Source organism: Solea solea, chromosome 19, assembly GCF_958295425.1.
Source record: "Solea solea chromosome 19, fSolSol10.1, whole genome shotgun sequence".
NCBI classification, from domain to species: Eukaryota; Metazoa; Chordata; class Actinopteri; order Pleuronectiformes; family Soleidae; genus Solea; species Solea solea.
Window position 1 is genome coordinate 19,199,271 of NC_081152.1, and position 24,278 is coordinate 19,223,548.

Here is a 24,278-nt window from a genome sequence, read left to right on the forward strand (position 1 = left end):
GGGTTCATGTAGTATCGGACGCCTCCTCCTCCTCCCCCTCCTCCTCCTGCTCAGGTCTGCTGCTGCCTCCCCGCTCCCCGCTCTCTCTGTGCCGGGGATGATGATGATCAGTGTGTCGGTGGAGAAAGAACCTGCTGCTGCTGCTGGAAGTTTCCACAGAAATGACTGAGTGTGACCTTTTCCTGGGGACACGGATCAGCTGATGACTCCAACACCGGCTGCCATTTTCAGGTCATCTGGATAAACTTGTGAGAGAGTGAGTGTGTGAGTGAGCGAGTGAGTGTGAGAGTGTGAGTGTGTGTGTGTTGTGTGAAGAGAAGCCGCTCTGTGGGATGGGGGAAGCGCTTTGTCCTGAGCTGTGATCATGATGACTGATGGATGCTGCAGAGGGATGGAGAGAGGCCGGGGGAAGGCGGCAGCTGAGCCGCTGCACAGAGCCGCGTACCCGCCGCCTCCTCCTCCGCCGCCGCCGCCGCAGCAGCAGCAGCAGCAGTATGTGCAGAGTGCGGTAGCAGCAGCGGCAGCCGCGCAGCAGCAGCAGCAGCAGGGCACAGACATCCAGGAGCTGGCCTCCAAGCGCGTCGACATCCAGAAGAAACGCTTCTACCTGGACGTGAAGCAGAGCGTCCGCGGCCGCTTCCTGAAGATCGCGGAGGTGTGGATCGGCCGAGGCCGCCACGACAACATCAGGAAGAGCAAGCTGACGCTGTCCATGGCAATGGCGCCCGCGCTGCGCTACTGCCTGGGAGACTTTATAGATTATTACGCCCGAATCGGGCTGCGCGGCGGTTTGGCGCCGCAGCCCGAGGACCACAGCGGCAACGGCCAGGGCCGCGCGCACCGGAGAGCGCAGGAGCAGCAGAGCGCCGCCGCCGCGCTGTCGCCCACCGGCTCTGCCGCGTCCGACGACCACGCGCACCGCGTTCTCAAGAGCGAGTTCATCGAGCGCGACAACAGAAAGTACTTCCTGGACCTGAAGGAGAACCAGCGCGGCCGCTTTCTGCGCATCCGGCAGACCGTCAGCAAGGGCCACGGAACCATGGGCTACTATGGTCAGGGCATCGAGCAGACCATCGTGCTGCCCGCGCAGGGACTCATCGAGTTCCGGGACGCGCTGTCGCAGCTCATTGAGGACTACGGCGACGACGACGGCGACGAGCGCGGCCGAACCGGGTCTCGGAACCACGGCTGCGACAGCGAGAGCCCCGAGCTCCCCGAAGCTGCGTCCTTCCGCGTGGACAACAAGAGGTTCTACTTCGACGTGGGCTCCAACCGATACGGTGTCTTCCTGAAGATCAGCGAAGTGCGGCAGCCGTACAGGAACACCATCACCGTGCCGCTGAAGGCCTGGGCCCGGTTCGGGGAGAACTTCATCAGGTACGAGGAGGAGATGCGGCGGATTTTCACGTGTCACAAAGAGAAGAGGACAGACGCGCAGCGGGACAGCGACGAGCAAGAGGACTGACAAGGACATGGAAGTCCCGCCATGTCTCTGTCCCAGTGACCACCAAGGGCTGGTAACGACTGACCCTAACCTGCCAAGAACCCATTCATTCATTCATCCATCCATCCATCCATTCATTCATACATCCAGTCGTCTCAGTGCTTTTTACTGCACTTTAGCCTCTTGACCAGGGCCAGTCCAAGAATATTTAGGGGCCCCTGAACAACCACCAATGAAATATGATCTGTTTAAACCTTTTTCACACTTTATGATTGATAGATATTATGATAACAGACAAGCTCTTATCACCGTCTGATTGGCACACGGTTGGCTGTCGTTAATCACAAAATATTCCAAAACAGAGTTTGCAGATCAGAGGCCGGGGACGGGGTCTTAATGGTCACTTGGCCAGGGTCAGTCCAAGTGTAAGATGGTATTAAGATATGTTTGTTTTTTTACCAATGACTTTGTTAAGTCAGGGCTAAATATGTCGCTAATGCTGACACCTGGTGCTGTCATGGCCAACTGCATAGCAAAAACGCTGACAACTCTGTGGTGTCTGCCGTTGTCTTTGAAGGTTCCGAGTCTTTTGGGTCATCGTCATATTCACTGGTTTGTTGTAGACAAGTGGACTTGCTCAAGACGACGTTCAAACTTGTGTCTCCACGTTGACACCCTAAAAAACACCTAAAATGTCCCCACTTTTTCAAAATGTCCTGAGTCAACTGGGTTTAGACTAAGGTAATATATAAGTACACACACACACACAAACTTTTACTTTTGTGTCAACTCTTAAAGACGCCTTTTAGAAAGTGAGGACCACCTCTAAATGTCCCCACTTTTTAAAATGTCCTCAATCTACTAGGATTATACTAAGGTCCCCACAAAGGTATAACGACGTTCCACCTCTGGTCCAAGTTCTTGAGAACTTCAGAAACCTCTTAAATGAGAGGTGGAACGTCCTCAAGTTAACTCAATATGTCTGGTAAAAGATGTTGACCCTGGAAGTCGTAAAGTGTGATCTTGGATTTAAACTCCTCGGACGCAAAAACCCTGGACAATGTCTGGACATTTTGGATCTGGACATTCTCCAGAGTGTTTCTCCCTTCACAGCAGGAGATTCATTTATCTGGGTCAGGTGCTCAGCTTTTGATGATAAGTGAGTTTGAATGGTAATAGTGGGATTTTAGGAACGTGGTTGATAAAAGGGAGACCACTTTAATAAACTTTCCTTATAGCAAAAAAGTAAAAAAACAACCCTGTCAGTCATCAGTGACAGTAAAAGATGAACCAATAACACTTTACTTTCTATGAAAAGTACAAATTATGAAATTGTATAGAAAGGAAATGACAAAGTTTTATTAATATTTATATTTTAAAAGCAAGAAAGGAAACAAATGAACAGGAGAACTTGCAGTGTGCAAATCACTTGTTTACCTCCTGCTCCCCCTGCTGGCCAACAAGCTCAAAGCAGGAGACGTGACGTGTTGCCTGCAGTTCGCACCGGACAGAAAAGGTAGCTAAGCTACGAGGAGCAAGATTTGCTCCAGCGAGAGGTGGCAGTGTCAGGACTGGAGACACTGGTGTGACAGGCACATGCCACCAGGGGTGGCATTAAGTAGGAAATAATAGAGACATCATGCATTTGATTGTTCTTTTCCATTTTGTGGACCTGTGCCACGGTGGTCCAACTGTGGCAGTTCAACATCATCTTATGATACAGTTGCTACACACAACATTTACAATCTTGTACTTCTATCTTGACCCTCAAACAGTTCTGTGAAAAGTGGGCTACATATTAAGGTCCCTGCGAAGAGTACACATACAAACTCGTGCCTCCATTTTAACAACCTAAAAACCACCTAAAATGTCCCCACTTTTTCAAAATGTCCTTAATAAACTGGGTTTAGATTAAGGTCCCCACAGAGGTATAAGTACCAGTACACACACAAGCGTTTACTTTTGTGTCAACCCTTAAACGGGGCCTCTTTGAAATGGAGGACCACCTAAAATGTCCCTACTTTTTTTAAAATGTCCTCAAAAAACTGGGTTTAGACTAAGGTCCATAAAAAGGTATAAGTACCAGTGAAACTGTCCTCACACCTTGGGGTGTGTGTCACGGTCCCCATAAAGAGAGAAGAACAAGTACACACAAACTATAGGAATAGGCTTTTAAATCAGTAGTTTTGTCAAAGATGAATGAAAGCTTTCGCATTAATGTTTATCGACACAAGTTTCCCTCTCCAGTGCAGTGTAGAGCAGGTAGTGCGCCCCCTGCTGTGTGTGAAATGTAATAGCGTGCTTTGTGATTTCACCTGAAGGAGAAGCAGGACATGCAGATAAACTTCCGGTTTTAACCAAAAATCTGAAAGAATTTATGAGCCAGTGCAATCAATATCCTTTATCTTTTAGTTCCCCCCCCAAACATAGGAATGATTAACATTGAATCTGAAACATCTGACTGGTTGCTTTGAAGCCTCAAACATATAAAAAAAAAAATTGGACCCCGAAGACTTTTCCTTTAATCACAAAAAGACAAGAGTAGAGAGACAGGGAGGACGGTGGCTGCTGCCGTACACACAGAGACCTCATTGTTCTGAAAGTTAACTGTGTTTGCTGTAGATAATGGAGATTTCAGGCTCGCAGCCCACATTTATTCACCGATTTAGCCAAAGTAAAAGCATTTTCCATGCGTTCTGTGGTGGACACGACGACGTGCAGCAGCAGCTGCGGTGGTGATAGTGGTGGTCGTCTTTATTAATTCTCTGCACTGGTACAGATTCCACGTAGACAGAAAACAAATGCTCCAGGTGGCAGCTGATGGGTATGGTGCAACTGAAGCACATCCATCATAAACAACACGGCGTCGAGGACAGTGACGGTAAATAAAGACAGCTGACACGTCTCTACTTTCTCACTTGGCACAAAAATGAAGACCCTGGGGCAGCCATTTTGTTGTTAGATGACATTATTTGGAGTCTGTGCAGAAGTGATCATAGAGTGGAGTCGAGGTATTAGTCGGCTTTAGCTGTCAGTCGCGACGTCTCAGTAGGGCTTTGGCGATATGGAAATGTTTTAAAAATTTTAACGGACAATTAAAACTAGCACTTGTTAAAGGGAGAAAAATATTTGAAATCTACATAACACCTAATGTATTTGCATAAACAGTGTTTTAATATAAATAGATCCTTTGTTGATATTAAAAAAAATGATTGCGCCATATATTGCTTGGATTTATGTTTTTATATCATCAATAACTAACTAAAACTAAAATTGATTAAAAAAAACCCACATGTAAATAAAGTTCATCAGTGTGACAACAACTACCTAAAATGACAGCATTACTGTTACAGAAAGTTGTGAACCCTCGTGACTTATTTAACTCAATTATTCAACTACATTTTGAGAGACGGCGTTAGGATCAAGGTTGTAATAGGTTCGTATTATTCATTAGTTTTAATTAGTTTTTAGAGCAGTTTGCTTGTTTTTATTTTTTGTAAATGCTTAGTTTCAGCTTAGTTTTTATTAGTTTTAGTGGAGTTTTTTGAGTATTTGCCAGGTACAAGATTCAAAAGGGCGATAATAAGTATTGTGTCTCAAATACAACCAAATACGCAAAATAAATACACTTCATATGAACCCAAAAGATAGACTGTTCACAGATACATATAAATATAACCAATTGGTTCACAGCTTTTAGTCTCACAGAGTTTTATTCAAGCAACCAATTAAAGTAATATTCATGTTATTGTCCACTTTTGAATTTGAACATGTTGGAAAAGTAGAACTTTACAGTGAACTACTATATTTAGTGCAGTTGAGATGTAACTTTCATAGTTTTTTCTTTCATGGCAAAAAAAAACAACAACTTATAAAAAAGTTCTAAAAGTTGTCTTATGAAAATCAGAGATGAAATAGTTGGATTTTGATGTCTTAAGGTGCGTGAAAAGCACACAACTGTTTGTGTTTGTTGTACTGGCAGGTGAAGGACCAGAGATTTCTTGTTTTATTTTCTTATATAGATTTTTCAAAAATGTATATATAGTAAGAAGATGTATAATTCAAAGCACAAATTACTTTAAAAAAATGAATTGATTTAGAATATTTAGTAAATGATCTGCACTGATCAGATTCAGCATTGATGGCTCCGATATTAAGATGTGATATTTATTCTTCTTCCTCAAATCCCAAATATTCCCAGATAAAGCACTTTAGATAAAATCTGCACTTCTGTTATTTTTTTTTTTAAATCAGTTGACATAGACGGACCTTTCTGACCATGCGACAATTGTGGACCCACGTGTTAAGAATTGTTAACTCACTAAGGGTTGACAGTTTTATCTACATTAGTGCAAAGGCAGTGATAAATAATCACTGTCAGATGTGTCGATGCTCTAAAGTGTGTTTGAATTCTCTTATTTCTTTCCATCCCGCTCACTGTCTATAGATTTCTTAATAGAGGACTATATATTGAGCTCATGGGCTGAATAAAACACACTTTTTAAAAATACTGAGTTCCTTTAGTCTGCGCTAGTAATCACACCATTGTTAAGAAATGTTATAAAAATTGAATGTCACAATTATCCTGACCCAAGGAATTGTGATTGGCGACATAACTGCGAAGATTCAAGTATAAATAAGTTTTAAACTCTAAATGTCTCTCAACAAAAGTTGGTAGGATACATTTTTGATGTGAAAAAATAGAATCTTATAAGATTATTATGAATGATGACAATAACTAGAAAGATGCACACACCTACTGATTCAATCCTTTTTCTTAAGAATGTCTGGATACGTTTACTTTTTTTTTACAATTAATGACAAATGATCCATTTCTTTCCTGGTAATTTCCACAGTAAATGATTCTGCAATTGTTAGACCTGTGAAATAAACTATTATAGATTATTTGCATGACTCATGTGAATGGAAACTGGACAGTTACAGTATACGGAGAGTACACTTTCAATCTAATTCTCTCTCTCTCTCTCCGTGGACTTTGATGGTGGTTTTAAAAAACTGTGGCCGCCTCCCAGAGAAAGAGCAGCAGCTGTGGTCACAATGATTTTAGATACTGGGATCAAATTGGTGACTGATGACTCGGTTAGGCTGATCAATCAGGCCCAGACATGACACTTTAAAATGGTGGTTGTATGAGGTACTGACATTATAATCAGAGCTGTGAGCTCTTTTCTCAGAGTGAAAACACTGCTGCCAGCAGGAACAATTGGATTAAGCGGTTTAAGCTGCTTAACCAAAGGCTCACCTGAGGAAATTTACTTCAACTGACGTCTACAACATCCTACCTGTGCCATTTCCAGATAGAAAAAGGCTAAAGGTTGTAGACTTAAGATGGCATACATTTGATTTGAATTATGTGTTTTGATAAATGGCTAAAACTCCTTGGAATCCTTGCTGGCAGCTTTCGCACAGTTCACGGCTCTCAAACCAATTTTTTAACCAGCTGGTGTGTTCACATCAAATGTAAATAGATTCAGAACCTAAAAAAGGAACCAAAAAACACTTGGTTTGACCTTGTGAACTGTTACTGTACATCATCAGTGGACGTGTCAATATAAGCCGAAGGAAGATCTATCCTTCCAAAAATGGCAAAGGAAAGAAAGAAACAATAATTATTGGGTGGTACGTCCCTTGAATTCTATCTCACAGAAGCTCAACGTGACCTGCCGTGTTGCCACTATCGTGTTTTTAAGGGTCACTAAACGCCTGCCATTGACGACGAAGGGCAGTGCAACTTTGGTTCTGCTTAACTGTGTGAACACATGCTGGTTTCCTGAGGTTCTCAATGGATCTTGTGTCCAATTGGGAACCATGCTAGTGCTAAAAGGCTTGTTTTTTTTGGCGCAGGTGGTTGTATCTCATACACATCCATCTACACACTGTTTACTTTTAAAACTCACATCACAGCCAAGGCTGAGCTGAATCACTGGAGTATGAAAGCACAACAAGAAGCAGTGTATTCAGCCAAAGATTGACCACAGTTGCTCGTCCTTGTCCTTCAGGAAAAGTGCAAACGAACGGTAGTTGTAGTGATTTTTCCGTGCTGTAGGGTTGTTCCTTTAAGGAGACAGACATGTAGACTCACTGCTGACATGAACACCCCCCCCCCCCCCCTCCCAAAAAAATAAATCATATTTCAAGAACACAGCCTATAGAAAGCTACAGGAGGAAGGAGGGCTACAGGATGTTGGACGTTGACGAACAACTTGATGAACTCTTAACAAAGATCTAATGTTTCCAACCCTGACGCCTTAAAGCACCTTTACAGTGTGAAGGTGACTGTTGACTGCTTATTTTGATTCATGTGCTTTATTTTTAGCCGAGATAAATGACTGAAAAATAACTTTCTGTAGGATTTGTTGATGTGGTCTCATGTGCAATGAACATTTTTCGGAACAGCTTGAAGTAAAGAGTCGGGACTCACCTTGACAATGTGTCCGTGTGTGTCTGTGCTTGTGCAGAGTGATGTGAATGTATGCATAACGAAGAAGACGTTACGGTTTGTTGTTTTGTTTTTTGCCTTCTGAGTTCTGACGTGGGGGAAATATAAAGGTGTTTGTGTTGGGTAATCATTTAACAAATGAACTGAAGTGAATAATGACAATGTGAAAAAGGTGTATATTTAAATAAATGTAATGTAATACATTGGTGTGTCCTATAGTCCTGTAGAGTTAAGATTTAAAAAAAAAACAAAAAACAAGGAAGTTTTGTACTCTAGCACTTTCTTCAGTGTGTACTGTATTAGTTCATCTTCTACATGTAAAGTACTGTATGAATATTCATTACTTGCCTTGTAACGTTTGAAACGATGCTACATTTAGAAATGGTAACCAAGAAAAACTGTTTTTAGAGTGTATGCATGCTAATGGTTGGGTCCCAGTACAATAGGAAACTATATGAAAAAATGGTGCTATGTTACATTATATAAAGGTGCTTTTGTGGACCCCAGCTGAATGCATGCAAAGAGGAACTATCAAAAGTATGGGAAAAAAAAATAAATAAGAGACAATTGATGTCTGACAGCTGTTCTCAAATAGTGCTGCTTCCCAAAGATGTCGGAAATTTGGAAAATTCCAACTTTCTACTTGTTAAAATGCGACAGCCCTTCAAGTTTCCGACGTGTAAAATCTGCTAAAGAGAGTTGGGAAGTGGCATTTTGATTCCTGTGGAGAAAGTTGAAGCGTTGTTCATGTTCTTCCCTGTTTATTTTCTGAACTACATCACCGGGAACACTTGGAGGTTGTTATTGCAATGTTGTCAGCTTTGAAATTTCTAAACTAAAGACAAGAAGTGGAGTGCACAGTAGTTTGCATATATACCTTACCTGATCACAAATGGTGAAGTCTAACTGTAAATATCAGCCGTAGCCTCCCCAGACTAAAGAAATTAATACGATAAAGGGAAACGTGAAAGCCACCGTTTCTCAAACTAAAGAAGCAATCGGCCATGAGGTGGTTTTTTATTTTTAAGGAAATAAAATAAAAAATGTTTATTTACAGTTACACTGCCTTTGTGACAAAAGGTCTAAAAGATCTGTAGACAATCTAATGACATCATTTTGTACTCATTTCTTCAAATGTTTATGTGTTGGGATAATTTCTCACGTAGCAAACGGCTAACATCAGTGTCGTCTTTGAGAGGTCAGTTGTTTGGAAAACTTGTGATGGTTGTTGCTGAAAAAGAATTTGGAAAAATGAAAAACTATTGTATGTTTATTGGCTGTACTGGTCATCTTTCTTTTTATGTTTTTCATTAAATGTTTTACAGAATTATCAGCGCTTTCATTGGTCTTCCATTGTGTGATATCATATCAAGTAAATGTTTCACTATATTACTTTTAAAACAATGCAAATGTTGTTGTTTTATGGGATTTGCCTAGCAGGATCTGTAATTAGTAATCTTGTCTTACATTACCGGTTGCTAAAGTTAGCCTTTAACCTGGTTTGTGTACATGTGCTAGCTAAAGATGTGCTAGCATGAAAAGGTAAGTGCTAGTATGAAGTTGTATTGTTTGTGTTCATCTCATTCACCCTGTTATTAGTAGACCTTTTTCATAGCACTTACATTGATATAAAATTACATTAATCAAGACCCTACCCAAGCAGCACACAAAATGGCTGCCATGAAAAAGGTCTATTCCTGTAAGAAATAGTTATAATAATATTAAGTAAATGTGTGTAGTCACACACAGTCTAGATGTAATCAAAAAGTCAACCAATTGGTTTGTTATGTCTGTTCAAAATGTCAATTGTCATTCTGCTACATACAGAGCATGTAGATAAACTCCGGGAGCAATACACGACGACATAGCGGGGGACATTTTTGTCCTCCTAAGACCGAAGAAAATCAAGTTTCCCTCAGTAAATAAAGAGGTAATACCTGAACTTCTCACTCCCGCTCAGTAGATGGCGATAAAGCTGCGGAGTTACTTGAACGGCGAAGAGCACATCACACCCACACACGCACACACACTGTAGAAAAAGGAAACGTCCCATTATTGTTTTTTATTCACCTCACAAACAAACACAACTTTCTCTGGACAGACCGTATTGCGCGCCGTCACGGACATTTAGCGGCCATTACCCCGAATAAAGGCGGCTGCTCCCTTCGTCACGCGTCTGTTATTGTTCGCGGCGGCTGAGGAAAAGTGTCTGTTGACAACTGACTCATTATTTCCAACATCTGCTGACACGGCCACCTGAAATGAGCTGAGGACAGCGACAAGGAAGGATCCCGCTCTGCTGACCGGTACGGATGTGGACTAACAGCCCGTGTGTGTGTGTGTGTGTGTGTGTCCCTAAGCTAGTTTGCCAGGTAACGTACTTATTTAGGTCACGTTTACTTAGCGGTGTAGGTGAGTTAGCTATTTAAGACTGAGTTAGTTACAGTGACAGCTAGTTATGTGGGTAACAGACAGTCAGGTGTGTAAGCGTTGGTTGGTTGGTTAACGTCTTGTTAGGCGGGTTTCAAATTTAGCTGTGTCTGAGTTTAGTGGCAAAAAGCTAGTTAAGTTTGCCGTCGTTGAAGTTACCTGGGTCAGATAAGTAGCTGGATAACAGGTGGTTTGCTGGGTGCAGTTAGTTTGTTAGTTGGTTTTGTTTGGTATGTAGTTAGCAGAGTTTAACTGTGTACTAGTTGGTTGATAGCTAGTTAGTAGAGTACACTTAGCTGCTCAACCGGTTGTTGACGAGGTAGGTTTAGTTACCTGGGTAAGATCAGATCACTAGCTGAATAACAGGCAGTTGATTGTGTAAATGATAATTAACTAGTTAGAAGGATAGCAAATGATAAGCTGGATACAGTTATTTAACTGGTTGTTAGTTAGTTAATGAGCTGTGTATCAGGTAGATTGCAAGTTTCATGTGGTTTCATGGGTCACATTTAGCTGTATAAGAGTTTCAGCTGGTTAACAGCTAGTTAGTTGTCCAACAGGTGTTTAGCTGGTACAGGCAGTTAGGCAGATGTGGGGGTCAGCCCTATGTTCCCACATTTCTAAGGATTTTTTTTTCACAGAAGATTTTGAAAATAAGGCCCTATGTTCCCACATTTTTTTCACTGAAAACTTTTGAAAAATTAGTTTACAATGCAGAATTTATGGAACATCACCGGGCAGTCCAAGGAGGAGGCGATTGACCACCAATACCAGCGTTTCACAAAATCCGTTCAGCAATGCAGAGATAGAATAGAATAGAATAGAAATACTTGATGATGTGTAATAAGTTGTTAACATTGTTTGAGTTGCTTAACTGTCTAATAGTTACCACTGTAAGAGGGCTTAAGTTGTGTAACAGGTAGTTAACTGTGTCAGAAAGTAGTGCTGCAATGATTATTCGATTAATTGATTACTAAGTTAGTCACTATTTTGATACTTTTTGATAATCCGAACGTATTCTTATTTTTCTGCTTCTTAAATGTGAATATTTTCTGGTTTATTTGCTCCATGTTACAAAGAAGTCATTAAACATTTGATTGATTTTTTAAAAAAAATTCTGAAATTTTACAGACCAAAAAGTACTCGATTAATTTAGAAAATAATTGACATATTAATCGATCTTGAAAATAATCATAAGTTAGTTGCAGCCCTATCAGAAATATTAATCTGTTTGTGTATATGTTTCTTAGCTGTTTATCAGGTCGTCAACAGTCGTAGTCTGCTGTGTCACCTCATGTAGACGAGAGGGAAACAGAAAATGTTTACTTCAGCAAGTAGCTAGACTCCGAACTCCAGACTCAGCATTCTGACTAATTTCTGTGTGTGTGCGCTCGCGTGCCTTGAAGCATTCTGCAGTTACAGTGGTTTAAGTGTGGACACAGACATTTGACACACTCTGTGTCTTCAGGGCTCATAACTTTGTACAGGCCTGTGTTTGTTGTGTTGACGCGCGTCGCTTGAGTGTGTGTGTGTGTGTGTGTGTGATGTCTGTCACCGTGAAGCTGAACAGATATCAGCAGGTTCGTTCTTAAAGGGACTTTGGGCCCCCTGGGCAAAAGGAATTTTCTGGGGGTCCATTGAACCAAAGGCATTTCCAACCAAAGTGTCAGTACTGTGTCTCTTACAGTACTGATTATAAAATTAAATGCAATTCTTGGTGCCTTTGGACTTTGGCTAAATTATACTTTTGTTGGCATCTACCCATACAGAGGGAAGAGTATCTGTGACTGGAAAATCGGTCTAAAAATCATGTAATGTGAACCAGGCTTTATCAGACCACAGGCATGTCCAGATAATTTCCCTCATGCTTCGGGTTCTTTAAAGTCTTATTTGGCATAGTGTGTGTTTGGTTCTTGGTTGCGATCTACCTTGCAGCCGGTGTGTCTTCAACACCTGCAGTCTCTTTTCATACAAAGCTTGATGTTGAACACAAACCTGACTCAAAAGGGCTTTTACCATTCCAAACTGAACCGTACTATAATCATACTTTGTGTCTCTCCTGGCAGCCATGTTTTCAGTGAGAGTGCTGTCACTACCTGATGCAGGTTCTCTTCATATTCCCTGCTGAAGTTTTGTTTTTTCAACTTTTAATTCACTAAAACTTGCTCGAGTCTGATAAACCAGCAGACAAACATGGCTCACTGTAATGGATTTCTCAGATTGATTTCCACAGTATGAGTGGGGAGCGGCGGTTGTTATCTGGATCGACAGAACGCATTCATTCACACATCACAAAGATTAGGAAGAAATGTTGAGCTACCCTGACAGCTACATGGTCCCAGTAAACCTGTTTTTATAGTCGTCCCGTGGGATACTCTGGTGACATTTTATGACCTACATCTCCCCTGTCAGGTGATGAGCGCTGAGGAGCTGTAGCTGAAAGTCGGAGGCATCATGGAGGACGACTGCAAGCCTCTGCTGAGCCCAGAACAAACTGTAGAGAGCCAATCATATGGAGGCTCCACGGACTCTCTGGACGTCAAGGTTAAAAGGTAAATCGCACTGAAACACTGCACCGATCAATACGCAGGTGGTTTGCCACCACTGTGTCTGTGCTGCACATGACTGTCGAGTTGTTCAATACACAGATAATGTGGAGAAGTTGTACATGTTGAGTTGCACATGCACAGTTTTGATGCATAACCACAAAACAGGAAGTTAAGCAGTGTGAATGTATTGTAAGTCATGTTCAGGGTTTCTGGATTTTGTGCTTCGATAAACAGAAAAGTCAAGTAACGTGATATACAGTGTCTGCATTCATGTTTTCTGATGAGAAACATGTATTTAACAGAACTAGTACTGCAGCAGGTACTTAAAGCTGTTTTAAAATACTTTTATTGGCTGATTTATATTGGTATTAAAAATCTTTTTACTCCCACAATATCAGTGTCAGGATTTGCCTTGAATATCCAGATCTTCAGAGCTGTGATGAGTTGCAACAAACATTTTCTGAAGCAGACTGATCACAGTGATGTTTACAGGGTTTGATTCTGAATGTTTTGAGGGTTCGTACATGAGAATGATTTCAGGAGAATCTGTAAAAGTTTTGTATTGTAATTGCCTTTTGAACCTGTTATAAGAGCAGAATTATTCACCAGTGGCAGCAGTTGATACTTTGACTTTAGTCTATATATAACTGTCTCATTGCTACAGGATTGTTAAAGATGTTAATTATGTATCCATTTAAGTTCAGTACAGAATATATGCTATTTTAGTCTGTGTTTGTCCTCGTCCAAACAGTTTGACATCTGATTCTCACTCTGCTGTCTTCTGGGTCAAATCCGGTGATTGATCTTGTGATTTTGAAAGAGTTTTAACTTTGTACACTGAAAAACTTGTTGATGCATGACTCTGCCACTGAACTTGTACTTTCTAAATCTCAAAACCTATTTATGCTTGTAAATCCTTGTTTGCTCTTAGGTATAATTTAATTTAATGGTATTGATTTCATTGTGTTTTACTATTTTTTTGGATGTTATGTACAGCACTTTCTTGTGGGTGTTTATAAATGTCTAGAATGTGGATCATGTGGAGGATTTGCGGCATAGATTCTCTGTCATTTTTGTGTGTGTGACAAACAAAGCACGTCATGTGTCGACTGAGATCACCTGAACCTTATATTGACTCTGTGTGAGAGTTAATGAACAAGTTAGACTTCCTGGAACTCGCTTGGCAAAGGCTAGAGACACCACCACCCTAGCATCATTCCCTTCTGAATTAACAGTGTGTGCTGGTATTTCACAAGGAGCAACAAGCTTTCTAGAAAGTCACATGCATGGGATTGATTGTTTTCGTGTAAACACAGTTTAGGTCCAAACAAAGATAAAGAGTTTGTTTGTGCTCAGTGTGAGTCGAACTGAGGAATGCGCTTTTCTTAGTTTCTAAATAAATTGTCTTCACGTCAGCGACTGCTATAGCCATGGTCCGTCTGTCTCAGTCTTATGAGTGTAGTATGTCACAAACATGAGCTGATTAGATTTCAGTGTCCCGAGGTCAAATTCAAGGTACTCTTATAAAACATTTTTTTTGGCTCTTTGAACTATAAATATCTTTAAATCAACAAGAACATGCGAGTCTGGAACTAGAAGTTGGAGTAAACAACCACTGGATAGCGAGAAATGGCATCTTCATGTTGAGGAAACTGTAAAAAAAGACTAGAAAAGTACTATATACTGTAAATACAGACCATTTACTGATATGATTTCTGTCTGTTTGTCGTCAAGGCCTTTCCACGTCGAGCCCAGAAACATCGTAGACCATGACCCACAGGAGAGAGTGTCGGCTGAGGCCGCCATCCTCAACAGTAGAGTCCATTACTACGGACGACTGACGGCCTCCTCTGACAGACTGCTGGTGTGTCCAGGCTCCGCCTCCTCCCTGTTTGTTTTTTTTGCCACATAACAAAAGGCTCAAGTGTGCGTTATTAGAAGGACTTGTTTGCAGTTTTATTTTAATGTCAGACAGCGTTTCCATGAAGAAATTGAAGTTTGTTTCACTTTGTAAAACCGCTACATAGAACGTCCATAGATAAAATCAGCAATTTTACATCCCACAGGAGATTCACTTTTGAAAAAGATAGAGATATCTTGGCCTTATTTATTTGGTTTATAAGCAGCTTAAAATCATGTTTTCACAGCACAGACTGTCACAGCCACAAATTATCATTTTAACATCTCACAAACACCGTTTGTTTACAGAGTCCTCCGAACCATGTAATCCCTCATCCCGAGGAGATCTACGTCTACAGCCCGCTGGGGACGGCCTTCAAGGTGACGGGAAGTGACCACTCCTCCAAGAACCCCAGCATCGTCACTATGTAAGCTGTGTCAGCATCATCTTTCAGTCACTCACCCCCTCTCCCTCTGCTTTGTCATCACTGTGTTTCTCTCTGCGTGCAGATTTGCGATATGGAACACGATGATGGGCACGTCTATACTCAGCATACCCTGGGGTATAAAGCAGGTGATTCTCTTTACTATTCTCATCCTCCACTGTTTTTCTATTGATCTCAGTTCTCGTTGTTTGCCTGGAAACTTAACATTTTTGTCATTGTTCCTTTTTAGGCTGGCTTCACTCTTGGCATCCTCATCCTCATCCTCATCGGTTTGCTGATGCTCTACTGTTGTTACATCGTCCTCAAATCTCCGAAAGCCATACGTAAGTCCAGCAAAACACCGACACGTACGCGGTGTAGGTCTCATCAGGAACACTGCTCTATCACTTTGGGTCCGTTGTTTCCATCCATTCAAATCCCATTCACGTTATTGCGCCCGAATGGAACAGAACGAAACACCTCAATGGAGCAGTCGGATAAAGTCGTTCTCCTCGCTGCGGGAGTTTTTACAAAAACATCTGTGGACACCAATTTAGCAACATTAGCTTCTCTTGCTATGAAGTATGACACTGCTCTGCTCACTGTGAAAAGCTGCCTCCAGCACCTGGAATCAGGATACTGACACTAGATTATGTTATGTTTCCTGTTCTGACAGTTTTATAGAATCTGTCCTGCTTCTTTCTCCTTGCATAATCATTACAAAGTGACTAAAACCAGAGGAACAGCAGAACAATGACGTGGACCGTCTCGTCATTGTCGTTATATTTACAGAGAATATAGATTTAGTCAACTCCATGACCTTTCTTTAAGCTCTGTTGTGTCTGACTGTGAAAGTAACAGTTCACTGAGGAAATGACTGAAATGTCTGTGAAGTCTGCCCCCTGCTGAGCAGCACTCAAAATACCAACTGTTGGTATTTATTTTGTTATCCTTTGCTTAATTTATTCTTTTATTATAATCTTTAGTTGATCTCTGTCTAACTATTTCTGAATAATCCATTATCCAAATGGTTGTTAGTTGAATAATCAGACAAAGACGAGAGCTGGATGTGTTTAAAGTTGTGGTCCAGCTCCATAGATGCACCACAATTTTGTCCCTCCCTGGCTTTTCTAAGCCGTATTTTAAGTGTGTGTCGCCTTTGTTGCTTCTTAAACTTGATGAAATAAACCTAGCACTAGCACATCCATCCATGCAGAGGCTTTTCCTGTGTCTATATAACAGTATTATTTCTCTCTAAAATACTTTGTGTCATGTAGATTTTTTTTTCACTAAAAGAATCCGATGTCCTCTGTTTTCTGTCCAGCCTACGTGGACACGTCCCACTGGGAATTCCCGGACGTCTGTCGGTACTACTTTGGAGCGTTCGGCCAATGGTCCAGTTTGGTGTTTTCCATGGTGTCCCTTATTGGAGCCATGGTGGTTTACTGGGTCCTCATGTCCAACTTCCTCTACAACACAGGACAGTTCATCTACAGTAGGTCACAGCCACTTGTTTGTTGTCGATTGTTGGTCCTTTCAGGCTCCCGTACCCGGGTCTGGTGTGTGTTTTTAATTGGTCATTTGACCTGACACTGACACTGTGAGGTCAAAGTCTACCTCCTCATTTGTGTCAGTCTTCCTTTATGGACTCATTCAGGGCTTTTTTCTTTTGATGGGCGGTTTAGGGCGTGGTTATCGGTCCGTACCAACCAACCTCTTGTTACAGCAAATGACAAACAACTCCTCGTCCCATTGATGACCTTATAGTTCTTCATTATTAACTCTTGTTGAACTGGAAACACTTATAATTATTTACATAATCCAACCATTGTGGTTTATTTTGAATTGTTGTGTAGGAAAAGGATTAAGGTCCACTGTGATTTTAATAAAGGCAGTAACAAAATCACCCTATTTTACTCTGTTTCACCAAAAGAACTTGAAATTACCATGTACTCAAGTTTGTCAATCACTTCTGGAATTTTGTCTGACACGTACTCAGGCCTGTCTCCTCAGTAACATTCAGCACAGAGATGCTTCACACGGTTTACGTTTAATCTCTTGCAGGGATTATGGTAATTTATCGGCATGCTGGAAGAGGAAGAGCTTTTGTATGGATCTCATTGTTGTGTGTGTGTGTGTGTGTGTGTGTGTGTGTGTGTGTGTGTGTGTGTGTGTGTGTGTGTGTGTGTGTGTGTGTGTGTGTGTGTGTGCGTGTGCGTGTGTGTGTGTGTGTTTTTGACAGACTACGCTCACAATGTCAACGCGTCAGATTCAGAGTTTGGAACCAACGGCTCAGAAAGAGGTGAGTTACTGACGCCAACTGTCGCTAACGCCGCTTTATGTGTGGGTTTTTGCGTCTGTCACATTTGTGACGTCACGCAGACGCCAGCAGTTAGACAAAATGTCAACATGGCCATATGTTGTTGTTGTTGTTGTTGTTGTTCTGACACCAGAAATTAGGCACTTTACTGATTTCTTCCTTTATTGATCATAAAAACTGTTCCTGTTCTACCAATTTTTTAAAACTATAACTAAGACACGAACCTGGAAACGTCATGATGTTATTGACGATGGTGATGATGATGATGATGATGGTGGTGATGGTGATGGTGATGATGATGATGATGATGTTGATTTGTTGACCAGTCATCTGTCCGTTCCCAAACACGGGGCCTGGAGGGAACAGCACCATGGCCTCTCTATTCATCAACAGCAGCAGCAGTGGAAACGAAACGTCCGACTTCACCTCCTTTGAACACTGGTGGAGCAAAACCAACACCATCCCCCTCTACCTCATCGTCCTGCTGCTGCCGCTGCTCTGCTTCCGCTCCGCCTCCTTCTTTGCAAGGTTCACCTTCCTGGGTAAGAAAGAAAAAGAGTGGTTTTAAAGGAGTCCGCCTGGAGTTCAGGTTCAGTTCAGTCAGGTTCTTAAAAACTGGAGTACTGAGTCTATGTGTGTTTGTATCTTTGTGAGGTGTAGACCTGGTTTTAGGGTTAGGGTTAGAATTAGGTTTAGGTTAGGGTTAGGCACTTAGTTGTGATGGTTAGGGAATGCATTATGTCTATGATGTGTCCTCCGAGGATTTAAAAACAAGTATGTGTGTGTGTGTGTGTGTGTGTGTGTGTAGGAACCATATCAGTCATGTACCTGATCGCTCTCGTCACCATCAAATCCGTTCGCCTCGGCTTCCATCTGGAGTTCCACTGGTTCGAAACGACCGGGTTCTATGTTCCAGGTAAATGTTTGTCTCCATAGCAACACTCAAAAGATGAACCTGAACTTGATGTGAACGTTTCCAGATGTTTGTTTGTTTGATTTTGATTTGATTTAATGAACCTTTTGGTCGATCATTGATGTTGTGATTTCAGAGTTCAGGGTATGCTTCCCTCAGCTCACTGGTGTCCTCACTCTGGCCTTTTTCATCCACAACTGCATCATCACATTGATGAAGAGCAACAAGAACCAGGAGAACAATGTACGTCTCTCTCACACATAATTTAACCATATACTGTATGTAAAATGGACAGGAGCCATGGAAGTAGGACAAGTGTAGCAGTTAGCCACCAGGGGGCGATTCTGTAAACTTTAGTCTATCTATTAGCCTATTAGAAAATTTTCCTCCACTTCTCACTTGATTTATAACATCAGTAAGGCTAACTAACATATTTTCGTAATCGATTAATCTGTCAAATTTTATTTAGATTAATCATTTGGTCAGTAAAAGTGTTTTCAAAACCATAAAATGTTCATAAATGTCTTGTTTTGTCCACAAACTTTGTTTGCTTGGCACAAAAAAGTGATTGAATTCCCACATTCATATTATTTTCTTGACCTCTGGAGAAACAGGAAGTCATGTACTGCTGTTGTCAAGGTGACGTGTGTTTTTCTTCAGGTGCGTGATCTGTCTGTGGCGTATCTTCTCGTCGGGTTGACCTATCTCTATGTGGGAGTCCTCATCTTCGCCTCCTTCCCTTCACCTCCTCTCTTCAAAGACTGCATCGAGCCAGTAAGAGTCGGACTTTCTTCTTTTAAACTGCTGAATTAAAGTCGAGGAGCTGTAAATCAGCCTTTGTCCACTAGAGGTCTCCCCAGTCATACTAAAATGCTCATTTTGTCATGTTGCACCTTAATCTCAGGCTCACTCATAGGATCATGTAGGACTTTGGACAGTTAAGATGTCTGGGTTGAAGTATGTTTAATAGATGAATTGTGTTTTATTATTATAATCCTAATACTGAACCTACAGCACATCCTACTGAATGTTATGAAAAATGCTGTAAAGAGCTAAAATCTCTGTTGACATGTAAACAAAATGGACACCAGCATTCTAAATGGCCGACTTCCTGTTGAGTTGAGGCCATGGTTCCTGTGGACTTTTTTGTTCGTCTTTGGCTACAGCATTTCCCCACCAAGTTTTGTGAAATTCAGGGCAACTTATTTTTGGCTTCCTCCATCCACCTTAGGGGGGTGCCATAGAGCCCTGGTGCAACACACGCATTCAAGCATCATGCCAATATCATATTTTCGCCACACCTGTCCTCCATGCCAGGTTTCCAGAGTTTGACCCGAAATGACCGGAAATCCACAGATGTAATTATAATCTGAAGGATTTGAACCACACACTCTTTCTTCTTTGTCCTGCAGAATTTTCTGGATAATTACCCGAGCAGCGACGTGATGGTGTTTGTAGCCCGGATGTTCCTGCTCTTCCAGATGATCACAGTTTACCCTCTGCTGGGATACTTGGTGCGGGTCCAGGTGATGGGTCAGATCTTTGGCAAACATTACCCCAGGTAACGCCGATGACATCATCACCGCTGTGGGCGCGACTGTTTTACTATCACTGACATGACGTTTTGTTGACTTTGTAAGTAGTTTTTATTCACTTTCATTTTCACTTTGTCTCTTCAGTTTCTTCCACATTCTGGCTCTGAACATCTTAATAGTTGGTTCTGGCGTCCTGATGGCAAAGTTCTATCCTAATATTGGATCAATCATACGGTAAAAACAACATTTACAACAGTTAAATGAACATATACAAACTCTGTGTCAAAGATTAGTCACATCTTTGACACATTTTCTATGAGTGTATCCTTGTTGGTGTCTTTTCTCCATGTTCAAAAAACAGCACTTTTAAATTCTGCAGGCTTTCTACTGTATATTTTCTTTTGTTTAAGTTGGATTTTAAAGGGATAATTTATTTTTTTTGTGTGGTTGTAAGAGGTTGTGACTCACGATTAGATTTGTGACTGTGTAATGAGCGCCCTCTGCACCTAGAACCAGGCAAGTTCACTCTCAGTGACAAACTAGCTCGCTTTATGTCACTGTGAGACAGTTTTTGTCACTTTGTAAAACCGCTCGCTCTCCCACACCAAAGTACATAGAGAAAATAAGCGATTTTACATCACAGCACCAGGGAGTTGTTGATCCTGCCTCCATCAGTACTTTTAAATGTCTTATTTTGTTACTTTGGTGTTTGAAAACCTCTGTACAGATTTACTTCAGTATCACAAAGTGACCACACGGGGCAGCAGCAGACCAGTAGCTCCTGTGTCCCAGTGAGCTAAAATCACTGGTTTTCTCTATGGACTTTGGTGTAATCTTTGATTTCCTTTTGAACAGTGAGATAAAGCATTGAAAATACATCCTTATGTCACTGTGAGTGTATGTCATGTTGGTTCTCATCACAGGAGGCGCTCACTATGCAATATGTGTCAATACCTCATACAACCACACTTTAAAAACCCTTAACTTAGTGATATCACCTCCCTGTTCCCCCTGCAGGTTTTCAGGAGCCACATGTGGCCTGGCTCTGGTGTTTGTCTTTCCCGCTCTGGTGCACATGATCTCTCTAAAGCGACGGGGGGCGCTCCGCTGGCCGTCGGCCGTCTTCCACAGCCTCCTCATCCTGCTGGGTCTGGCCAACATGGTGGCTCAGTTCTTCATGTAGAGCGGAGCCAAACGGGAGCAGAGAGACGAGCGGATGAGGTGCTGGAGGCGTCGGACCAAAGAGACCAGAGAGTGTTGTTTTAATCACAGGCGGGTTCCCAGCGACCGGCAGCCGTCGTCAGCCAATCAGAGTGCACGCCTGTGCCTCTGTGATGTAAGGTTTGGGGAATGTTTGTGTTTGAGAGGGAAAAAAAAAAAACAGGACGCCATTGTCTCGGGATGATAACGTTATCTTTTTACTGTCAGGTATTTCTATGAGCTCATCTTCTACTGTTGATTTTGTGTGTGTGTGCGTGTGTGTGTGCGCGTGTGTGTGTGACAGACTATTTCTTTTAAACGGTAGAATTAAAGGTTTGTTTTAATAAGAGGAACTTTAAACATGTTTTTATGATACAGGTTGAATAATGATAAAAGTTTTGGTGCTCTCTGTCCACTAGAGGTCTCCCCATACCTTCCGTATTCCGTGTGCACTTACACTTTCTAATGACACATACACACGGCCCGCAGAACTATTATACTTTGACGTACAGTATATTGTTTGCGTGGTAAAAAACTCTGTATATGGGGTCCACATGTTGGCAGTTATGAGTGTGTGACTGCGTTTAGACCTCAGCAGATTCTGTCGCTCTGTCTTCCGTTGAGCGATGCTAACTCGATGTGGACGCCTGTGATTCTTTTTGAACTAAAATGACGGCTCGTAGCAATTCCACGTTTTATAACAGTATGAAGTCCTACCTTGACGTATATGCACATGTACGTCCGCATGTGTCCTAGCCGTCATGCACGGATGACGACCTCATTTCTGTAATTCGGACCTCAGCAGACTCGCAAATTGTAGAAACTGCGAATTGGCCATTAAAGGTCCTGCCTTAATTTTTGTCTTCCTGTGTCCGCTTAGTGTTATTTTTGCCTACTTGATCCAATCCACTACGGTTCAATTTGTGTGTCTCCAGTGAATCCCACACTCCATACCAATAGGGAGATTATAAGTATAAATTTGAATTAAAAAATGAAGAGTTGTCGTCTCCTTTTGAGAGCCTCTCCTTACAAAAAAGAAGCACCCAAGCATGTGTTTTTTATAGTATTCGTTGAATCGTAAAGTGAGCGCCACCTACTGGACTGAACAGTGTTGGAACAGTGGGTTATTTAGCACCTGGAGCACAGAATCAACACTATCACATAACAATTACGGCTGCACTTCTGTGCGAACACTTGCAAACCTCGGAGATTTAAAACATATTTATGATGCAAGATGAATGAATGGCGGGCTGCATTTGGCCCCCGGGCCACGAGTTTAAAACCTCAGCCTCGATCAGAGGAGATGAAACACAGAGATAAAAGAGAGGAAATGAATCATGGTAGAAATAAACAAAGATTGATACATTGAGATGTTTATCACGTGATGACGCGGCGCGTGTTTCACAAGCGAAAGAATCCGTTACTGCAGGTTTAAGCGTGTTTTTAATGACTAACTGTGATGATGTCATGTGTTTACGTGTTTGGTTTGGAAGTCGTCCGTGATGTCGCCTGGTTGTTCAGGAAAAACCTCGGGCTCCAGGTTTTTGATTTTCATGTTTGACCGGTTTGTGTCACTCTGTGTGTTGTTGTTGTGTTTTAACAGTAATAATAAAGGGAAGTAAAGTCCAGACGAGCTGCAGGAGTCTGAGCTTTCATTTTAATCTGCTGTGGTTTCAGGTTTTTTTGTCGTGGTCGAGGTCTCAGCTGACTGATGTCGTCCATTAGTGCTGTAATTAATAACGGAGGTGACATCACCCACCAGAGGTCACAGAGGTCAAGAGAGCAGGATGATGGGGGGGGGGGGGGGGACAACAGGTCAAATGAAGTACAAGTATCACATGATCACTTCTTATATTTAATATGACTTTTCTGGATTTGCGTTCCTCTTTTTCGTGAATATAAATGTCATGTAGATTTATATGCAAATATTTTCTTTAATTTCAGTTCTTCTGTTTAATATGCACATTTTGCAACAATAATCTTGAACAATAACTGATGCTAAATTGTACAAAGCACTAAAAAAAAACCTTTTCTATTGGAATTGAGTGATTTTTATATTTGATATGAACATTTTGGATTTTTGTGAATATGTGTGTGTATGTATGTATGTGTGTGTATGTGTATATATATATATGTATACAGTATATGCTCAGAAATCCTCTTCCTTATCATTCTTATCTCTTTCTTCTTCTGTTTCATGAATATTAAGGTTCTATTACTCAAACACTTCCATCCGTCAAACCAGTGCTCTTTATATATCATCTGAATATTTTCTTCTTATGTTTAAATTAATATTTCTTCTTTTCTTTCAGTAATTATCTCAAGAAAAAAAATTACACAAACACTATAAAAACGGAACACGCCTCTTTTCGTATTAGAATTTCGTGATTCTATTCCATAATATTATATATTTTGGATTTGTGTGCTTCTTGTGTATTATATGCATATATTGTCATGTAAAAATAACAAATTAAATGCATCCTCTTTATTATTCCTGGCCCTGAGAACCAGGACACGCCTCTTTCAGAGTCACATTTAACTGCTCTTATATTTATTATATGACTTTCATGTCATGTGACTGAATCTAAACCAATGACCACAAACACTAAATAGTACTTTGGTAAATGGTGTATTAATGTTGTGCTTTTCTTGTCTGGATGACCTCTGAACTCTGACCGCTGCTTGTTCATACAGTGCTTTTTCCAGCAATTTCTCTCTCTAGATATGTGTGTTTGTGTGTGTTTTCTTGTATTTGTTCCCTCTTTATGATGTTTTTTTGTCATAAACACTGACCTTGTCAGGACCGTCAAAACCTGGTCCTAATGAAGCAGAACCTGATTTCTGAGGAACTGTGTGTGTGTGTGTGTGTGTTTGTGTGTTTGTGTGTGTGTGTGTGTGTGTGTGTGTGTGTGTGTGACCCTCTCAGAAGATTAAAAATGTTGGAGCTGTGATTTGCTCAGTGGTCAAGGTCACAATGACATCACCATGATGTCGGAGAATAAAAAGTGTCACAGTGTAGTTAATGTGTTTACTCTGCACTAAGTGAGGAGACGAGAGACTCTATTATAATCTGCATGTTTGTGAGATTAACCGCTCATTCCTC

General features: G+C 41.4%; 2 protein-coding genes across 4 annotated transcripts; both read left to right on the forward strand.

The window, feature by feature from the left end:
- Positions 1 to 104: 104 nt before the first annotated feature.
- purg (purine-rich element binding protein G) lies at positions 105 to 9,234 on the forward strand. The gene has a single exon (XM_058616747.1). It carries the CDS (start codon positions 365 to 367, stop codon positions 1,463 to 1,465), a length of 1,101 nt encoding a protein of 366 aa, XP_058472730.1. The 5' UTR covers positions 105 to 364; the 3' UTR covers positions 1,466 to 9,234.
- A 683-nt stretch (positions 9,235 to 9,917) lies between these two features.
- Positions 9,918 to 22,841, forward strand: slc38a9 (solute carrier family 38 member 9). 3 transcript variants are annotated; one of them, XM_058616725.1, is made up of 15 exons: positions 9,918 to 10,210; positions 12,747 to 12,886; positions 14,618 to 14,747; positions 15,092 to 15,210; positions 15,293 to 15,356; positions 15,458 to 15,551; positions 16,532 to 16,702; positions 17,450 to 17,509; positions 17,854 to 18,069; positions 18,336 to 18,443; positions 18,577 to 18,683; positions 19,101 to 19,214; positions 19,853 to 20,001; positions 20,120 to 20,209; positions 20,993 to 22,841. In XM_058616725.1, the coding sequence occupies exons 2-15, from the start codon at positions 12,789 to 12,791 to the stop codon at positions 21,156 to 21,158; spliced, it is 1,686 nt and encodes a 561-aa protein (XP_058472708.1). In that variant the 5' UTR covers positions 9,918 to 10,210; positions 12,747 to 12,788; the 3' UTR covers positions 21,159 to 22,841. The 3 variants fall into 3 exon arrangements, with proteins under 3 accessions (XP_058472708.1, XP_058472710.1, XP_058472709.1); XM_058616727.1 differs by having other exon boundaries at positions 9,918 to 10,197; positions 12,746 to 12,886; XM_058616726.1 differs by lacking the exon at positions 9,918 to 10,210 and adding an exon at positions 10,254 to 10,276.
- Positions 22,842 to 24,278: the final 1,437 nt, after the last annotated feature.

Bases quoted from the DNA above. Each gene is read 5' to 3' on its own strand.
- purg (XM_058616747.1), top strand. From the start codon at position 365: ATGATGACTGATGGATGCTGCAGAGGGATGGAGAGAGGCCGGGGGAAG.
- slc38a9 (XM_058616725.1), top strand. From the start codon at position 12,789: ATGGAGGACGACTGCAAGCCTCTGCTGAGCCCAGAACAAACTGTAGAG. The intron at 15,211-15,292 runs GTAAGCTGTGTC...CTCTGCGTGCAG, and splicing joins AACCCCAGCATCGTCACTAT to ATTTGCGATATGGAACACGA. The intron at 19,215-19,852 runs GTAAGAGTCGGA...TTTGTCCTGCAG, and splicing joins TCAAAGACTGCATCGAGCCA to AATTTTCTGGATAATTACCC.